Source organism: Amphibalanus amphitrite, unplaced genomic scaffold, assembly GCF_019059575.1.
Source record: "Amphibalanus amphitrite isolate SeventyFive unplaced genomic scaffold, NRLGWU_Aamphi_draft 000342F_arrow, whole genome shotgun sequence".
In the NCBI taxonomy this organism is placed as follows: Eukaryota; Metazoa; Arthropoda; class Thecostraca; order Balanomorpha; family Balanidae; genus Amphibalanus; species Amphibalanus amphitrite.
Genome location: NW_024881837.1, coordinates 425,436 through 433,121, shown reverse-complemented (window position 1 = coordinate 433,121; position 7,686 = coordinate 425,436). Strand labels below are relative to the sequence as shown.

At 45.3% G+C, this 7,686-nt stretch overlaps 1 protein-coding gene across 3 annotated transcripts; it reads left to right on the top strand.

The window, feature by feature from the left end:
* The first annotated feature begins 1,423 nt into the window (after positions 1-1,423).
* Positions 1,424-7,376, top strand: LOC122389043 (farnesoate epoxidase-like). 3 transcript variants are annotated; one of them, XR_006257903.1, is made up of 3 exons: positions 1,424-1,582; positions 4,578-6,074; positions 7,051-7,376. XR_006257903.1 is itself a non-coding variant. In XM_043380701.1 (2 exons), exons 1-2 carry the CDS (start codon positions 1,498-1,500, stop codon positions 5,969-5,971), a joined length of 1,479 nt encoding a protein of 492 aa, XP_043236636.1. In that variant the 5' UTR covers positions 1,424-1,497; the 3' UTR covers positions 5,972-7,376. The 3 variants fall into 3 exon arrangements, 1 of the variants encoding a protein (XP_043236636.1); XR_006257902.1 differs by having other exon boundaries at positions 4,578-6,078; XM_043380701.1 differs by having other exon boundaries at positions 4,578-7,376.
* Positions 7,377-7,686: the final 310 nt, after the last annotated feature.

The window sequence follows — 7,686 nt, the reverse complement described above, 5'->3', positions numbered from 1 at the left end:
TTCCCATTCACTTCAGGCTGTGGTCATCCACAAAGACAATCAATGTGCAAAATGCGATTTTGCTGTTTTTTTCCAACAGCTTAAATTCTAACGTAATCGGCGTCACTCGATGTTATTTGAGGACATACTCGATTGATGAAACGATGTTATTGAACCAGCCTTTTATTTGAACACGTCTTAGCCCCATGGAGGCCTGACCATTGCGGCTTCTGCCCAGCCAACGAACACTTATCATTTAACGATTAGAAGTTAAACCATCCATCTTTGAGAAAAAAACCGGTGTTGCAACTTGCAAATGAAATCAACAAGACAAAAAAGGTTTTGTTAGATCATAGCTGTCACACATTATAAACAATGTTGCATGCATTGCTCAAAATTATTTATTTACAGAATGTTTCTCCCGTAACTATTTTATTCATGTGAGCACAACTGATTACCTACTTCATGATGGGCGTCGCTGCCTACTGGTTGCTTTATAATAATAATAATAATGATACCGTTTATTTCATGCCATCAGAGGCACATAACACGAATACAAACAGTCACCAACACAAATACATACCACAGAGAAACACTGAACATTCCAGCTCGTTCGTGTTCATAGACTAACCATTTTCGACAATGCGTTTGAGCGCTGAGCTAAAAACATTTGACACATCAGCATGACTCACAGAGCTCAGATCCAGCTGCATGAGACAGTATTCACGGCGAATGGCACCATGCAAGGTAGCCATAATGCCTGTTCTGCCAACCTCATCATCAAACATAGTGCGTATGATAGCATTATCACATGATAATAGACGTATGTAAAACAGAAGCTGCCATACGCCGCATACATTTTGCAAGGCAGAATGGACAGTGCCTGGCATATTGGATGATTCCTTGACGATTTAGGTACACCTACTAATTTCTTGATGCAAGAGTGATAAGCAACACATAGTTCACGAAAGGCCTTCTTATCACTCATCATATCCCAGAGCTCACAGCCATACAGCTTTATAACAAAAGGACACTAATTTGTATCCAATATATTGTATATTCAATATAATATATATCACATATCCAATATATTGGATATATAATATATATCCAATATATCTAATAAATACATATCTAATATAATATCAACATTCAACACGTATGAAAATACCCCTGCCACTTTACGTTCGGTGCGGACACTCGTCATCACAACTTGGTCCAATATTGACAGCCTTACAGATAGCAGGGTCTGACAAGTATGTCAGGCACCGCCTTATCACGGTAGATGCTCCGTCGCGCTTACAAGCAAGTTCTGAGCGCACAGAGCATAGTCACCGTTCCGTCAGCTCCCGTGTAGCGGCGCAATGCGTTACCTCCCGCAAATCATGGGCCTCGCGCCGCCGCTGGCCCGACATCAGCTGGCGACGCTTACTGAGCGGCCCAGCAGAGGCGACGGGACGCTCACTGAATGCTGGGAGCCGGAGCGAGGCGGAGCACTGCCCCGCTGAAGTCGCCGTCATGCTGACTGTTGTTCTGATCGCGGGTCTGGTGCTGGCGGTACTTTGGTCACTGCGGGTGAAACGACCGACCAACTATCCACCCGGTGAGATAATCGATACCCCAAACGTGCCTGAAAGTAGGTAAAACATACCTTATCCGATACCTAGCTAAAAGGAAACTGTTCACTTTTAACATGGGGTTTTGAGCAGGAATAGCAGCTTCACAGCTGGAGTTGAGACTAGCACAAATCAGGAGCTTTCACGGCCCAACGATCACACTAGACCAAGATATTCCATTTTCCGTTCCGTAAAGAGTGCCTTGCAGAGGAGTGCGTGCCTTGCTGAGGAATGCAGCTACGTCATCGTCAGCCAATCAGCTTGCTGCTTGCAGCCAATGCAGCATACGTAGTTGGGTTTGAACAGGAACTACGCAATATGATTGGTCAACGCATAATAAGGTTCCGCGTCAAATATTATTTTAGATAGAATGTAGTTCTTCTCTTCGTACGTTAAACCGCGTCCCGTAGGGCTATCGGTGGACCCTACCACCCGTTGGGGGGGGGGGGGGCGTTTCGCCCCCCCTAAGATCTTGAAAATTTACCGGCCGATTTTCAAAATTCAAACGGTGTTTGATAGCCTCACCCGGGAACTACCTTGTGATTAAATTTCATTGACCTAGGTCAAACCGATGACGTCAGAGGTCAGGTCAAAGGTTGGATTTTCACCGTTCACATGGGCATTTCAAGGAATGTGTTGTGAATTCGAGTAAATTGGTAAGTTATTGAAAACCATCGATGGTTAATTGTTCGTCAACCACATACTTTGCTATCTGAGGTCACCGATACCTGGTCAGGTCACAGAGGTCAGGTCACTGGGGGGTCACAATATGAAAGTGTCGTGTGATACATGTTTTATGGTCCATTTTACATGACAAATGCGATTATGTGGGTCAGGCAGCCTTTGAGGCCAGCTTATGTTACGTTCTGGTGAAGGTCAGGTCAAGGTCAGGTCAAATTATGTCAAATTTCAAAGTTAGAATTTTTGCTTAAAATGGGTATCGATTCGATGCAGCTCGTCACGGGGAGTCTAATGGTGCTCTTTGTGTTGCCCTACGTGTTCTAGAATTGCCAAAAAATTGAGTTCAAAAATTTGACGTCATCATTTTTGAACGGTTGTTTTCGCTGTAACTTGGCAAAAAAAAGAGATATCTATCTGAAATTTGGTATGCATATAGAAGACTATGTACTATCATATCTGTATGACTATGTACTAGACTATGTACTGTATGACTAGACTATGTACTATCAGGTATGTACTATCATATATTTTTCGTTTTTTCGAAGCTCAAAATTTGTTTTTGGATTTTTTTTTTGGCTAATATATCCAAAAAACACTTTTTTGATTTTCGGGGGTGAAAACTCAACAATTTCAAAAATCCGAGATAGCAGTTTTGTAGCCCTGTCAATTCTACAACTTTTATGTTTGATCATTTTTCTGTGTCTTCAAAGTTGTAGGCCTGACAGCTCTTCTCGCGAAGTTCTTTTTTCGGTCGAAAATAACAGAACATGACGTCATTCTGACGTCACTTGTGGCCAACCTATCTTAGCTGCTGGACAATTTTTTAGTCACAATGTGTAAAATTGATGCCCGGAGGTGTGCTGAAAGTTTGGTGGCGATATCTGCAGCCGTTTAGGAGATATCGACGGCAAAGGACAGGGGGAGGGGCGTTTCGCCCCCTCCGCTACGGGGCGCGGATTAAAATAAAGAAAATACATAATCCTTTTTATAAAAAAAGGATTTATGTTATTTTCTAATAATTTCTAGCACACAAAAATCATAAATCCATTGCAAAAAAACTAATTTCAGGAAGGTGAACTATTCCCTTTAAACTTAAACATTGTTTTGGTAAATTTGGCAGGTGCGAAACTTAAAATAAGCAGCGAGATCCGTTATACCAGGCGTAACAACTTATCAATTCACTTATTAACAGCATAACGAAGCTCTTTGCTGCAATAAATTTTGCTTTTAATTCCATGGGAACACCTGCTGTGCGAACTAGCAGTGCGGGTTGTGCCGGCACCCTCTGTCGGCCGAAGGGTCAAAAGCACTTCGGAGGCCATGAACCCGGTGTGGACCAGTAGTATCATGATGTTCCCAATAAGCAATGGGCGACAAGGCTTTGCGCCAATATCGGAACTCGATGTCGGCTGGTTGATTTAAGAGGCCTCCAAATCTGAGGCCCCCCGGCCCCGTGCCTCTGTGATTACTGTTTTGTCTGATGTATTGATGCAATATGCGCTGTCTTAGAAAATATGTGCAACTAATGTTGATTGTGTTTGGTGAACCTCTACACCAGCTTTGATCCCGTTTCTTCACAACATGTAATTAATGCGTTTAAAGGAAGATACCACTTTCCTCAAATGAGTTTTTGCTACAGTTAAAGTTTTATTATGTTTAATGTTTTAAATGATCAGAAAAGGAAATAATTGATATCTACAATTATAGTGTTAAAATATTTAGAAATAGGAATACCTTTTTTCCAACTTTGGTAGAAGCTAAATAGGTATAGTGCTTGCATGGCGGAAGCTGATTATTCGTTGACCAATCATATTGCGTAGTTCAAAACCAACTGCATGCTGATTGGCTGACGATTGGCCTCTGCCGGAAGTATGTAGCTGCATTCTATGCATTCTTCCGTAAGGCATCGCTTTCCTCCATAAGGGCTAATTTCGGAACTAAAATCGTCATATCTTTGGCTAGGGTGATTGTTGGGGCATACAAGCTTCAGAATTGTACGTTTCTCAGCTCAAGCTACAAAGCCGCTGTTCCAGTTCAAAGCCCCATTAAAAGTGATATGTTTCCTTGAACATATCGCTTTGATGTGCTCCCGTCAATGTTATCCCATAATTTTGTATTTTTGTATTTATTTGCGTACGGTCTCCATGTGATGGCTTTTCAGACCGCGCATGTACGGATTTGTAAACACAAATACTACATTTAACATTGCCCATTACACATCATGAATGCATGTGTAATGCATTCATATAATGGCATATATAATGGCAGTAAGAAGCGACTTTAACATTGCATTTTTTCCAGGGCCACCGATGTTCCTGATCTTTGGCAACCTGTTCGAAACGTTCAGATCTCTCAAAGGAGACTTCGAAGTAATGGTCAAAGAACATCGCAAAAAATATGGAGACATTATGGCCTACATTATGCCAGGAAACTTCAAGATTGTTCATCTGCTAAATTACGACTTGATCAAGGAATCGTGTGCCAGACAGGAGTTCAGTGGAAGGCCTAGCAACTTCATAGTTCTTTACCGAAGCTTCCAGAAGAAGCTAGGAGTGATCCTCAATGACGGTCCTGCCTGGCAGGAGCATCGACGCTTTACCCTGCGGCACTTGCGTGATTTGGGTTTCGGAACTAACTCCATGGAGACGATTATTCTGGAGGAGTTTGAGCATCTGGCCAAAGAAATGGAGCAAGACATGCACTCCCCAATGAAGGTAAATCAAAGGTTTAACTTGACGGTACTGAACGTGCTCTGGAGACTGGTTGCTAGCAAACGCCTGGATCGCAGCGAACCTGAAGCTAAACAGAGGGTCAAAGAAGTGAATGATTTCGTGACCATAACCGGTCCTAGTAATCCATTAAGCATGTTCCCGTTTCTGCGCTTCATCAGCCCAAACTCGTTTGGCTTGAAGGAGCTGAAAAACAACAGGGACAACTCACTAGCTATGTTTCAAGAGCTGATGAAGGAGCACCGCCAGACGCTGGACCGCGCCGCGCCTCGTGACTTCATTGACCGCTTCCTCATCGAGATGGAGTCACCGGACGCGGCGGCACGCAGCTTCACCGACGAGAACCTCTCTATCGTCTGCATGGACCTGTTTCTGGCGGGCATGGAGACCACCTCCACGTCTCTGACCTGGGCGCTGCTGCTGATGGTGATGCACCCGGACGTGCAGACGCGCGTGCAGCAGGAGATTGACGCCGTGCTGGGTGTGGGCGCCGATCGCCGTCTGCCCTCCTACACCGACCGCGCCAACATGCCGTACACAGAGGCCACCCTGCAGGAGGTGTCGCGACGCGCCACCGTGGTGCCGCGCGCCGTCGGCCACTCGGCGCTGCAGGACGCCCCGCTCGGCGGCTACACCGTGGCCAAAGGCTCTCTGGTTCTGATGCACCTGGACGTCGTCCACATGGACCCCGCCTACTGGGGAGATCCGGACACCTTCCGACCGGAGCGCTTCATCAACGCCGACGGCACGTTCCGGCGCGACGAGCACGTCATCCCGTTCGGCATCGGCAGGAGGTTCTGTCTCGGCGAGTCGCTGGCGCGCATGGAGATGTTCGTGCTGTTCACCTGTCTGCTGCAGCGGTTCCGGTTCTCGGCAGCTCCCGGACAGACCCTGAGTCTGGAGAGCCGTGTCGCTGCCGTTCGGCAGCCGAATGAGTTCTTCGTGAACATCCAGCTTCGGGGCTGAAGGCCCCCCACTCTCCCCAATGTGGCCAGGCGTAGGTACCTGACTGGCTGAGCTCGATGCGAGAGAGACTGATGAGAAACTGGGACAGCTATTGTCATGTACATAGGGTAGACCGGGGCAAGTCGCCCCGCCGAGGTAAAACGCCTCACCGATGTTTCTCGGAACTGGCAAGGTTCTGGAGAAACATCATCTCTTCTTTAAAACGTGCACTATATGATCATTATATGAGCAGACTGGAAAGAAATTGTGATGACTATTGAGGGAGATATAGCCAAAAATGTGTTTTTGGAGTGATTTTTATGTTTTGTTGTCAGTTTATGCATCATGGCGTTCTTTTATGGTCCACATCAGGTTAATGACTTTTATATATTTTGAATAACTTTATCTAACGCTTTTAATGCCGGCTTGGTTCGTGTTAAATTATGCCTTGCTGGAGTGCAAGGCGTTGTTCTCTGACCGAACTACGTGATGGGGTAAAACGCCCCAGTAGGTCGCGGGGCAAAACGCCCCATGGGGCGTTTTACCTCACGTGTTGTTAGGGCTACCCACTTTCTAATGTTCGGTAGCTGGCGAGCAGTAAGTTTCTATGCATTTATATGTACTTTTCTCAGCAACTGGATGGCAAAGGAAGTATTTTGTTAACATTTCCATTGCAATAATTTATTATTTGGCCTTATGAGGCAGGTGAAAAACCTGCTCATACAATAGTGTCACTAGCTGAACACCTGATAGGATGGAAGGAGCTAACTTCAGTGCCGTGCTTCCCAAGGTCTAACAGACCTCTCATAAAAGATTTAAGTAAACTAGCATGTTTATTCTTTAATCTAGAGTATGGGGCTTCTTGCCCCAGGCCGTGGGGCGTTTTGCCCTGGGGTTGGGGCAAAATGCCCCATTTGCAGTTGCTTCACAAATTACTTCCTAGCTAGGAGTCCGATCATAAGTGAATGAATTTGAGGGGTGGAATTTAAAGTAAAATGTCCAAAGAACGCATTGAGCACAAATTTGGCCTTCCAGGTGATGCCGGGACAAAAGTTATGTAGCAAAATAAATTATCTGGGGCGTCTTGCCCCAGGCTACCCTACTGTTATGTAGCTGTTAATCATTGTTTACGTGTCTAATATCGCTCTGCACAGTGTTGCGGTGGTGATTGGTTCGCACAATGCTTTCGTTGATTGTGACGCACGTCGTTTGGTGCTGATGAACAGCGTTTACGCAAGGCAATACTTAAATGCACAATCATGGTGTTGTTATATCTTACCCTAGATCGATAATGAAACGAATGTCTTGCCAATTTCACGTCAAAGTGTATCTTTCTTGCATGTATACTCTTTGCACAACGCGAAATGACTCTGATCGCAATGCATTTAAGCAAATACAACATGCAATAAATCTGAGTGGAAAATTGTCAGGCTCACTCTGCACATAGGCACCTTTACAGTGTTCTCTTTGTGGTTCGTACGCTTTTATTTCAACATTAATTAAAACATTGTATTTCTATTGGATTCAACTTCGATGCTCAATCTGAATTGCTACACTACCTATATGTTAGTCAGGGTCTGGACGGGTTCACGAGGGGCTGGGCCGAGAAGGGCTTCTAGCAGCGGTCCGACAGAGCCCGATAATACCCGAGGAGGAGCGAGGCGCGAGCTGGCCCACCTGGGAACCGAATGGCCGGTTAGCCCCGCAACGGCGAAACCCCGCTACATGATGAAACG

Coding starts and splice junctions, on each gene's coding strand:
- LOC122389043 (XM_043380701.1), top strand. CDS start 1,498: ATGCTGACTGTTGTTCTGATCGCGGGTCTGGTGCTGGCGGTACTTTGG. Junction 1,583..4,577: donor ACCGACCAACTATCCACCCG/GTGAGATAATCG, acceptor CATTTTTTCCAG/GGCCACCGATGTTCCTGATC.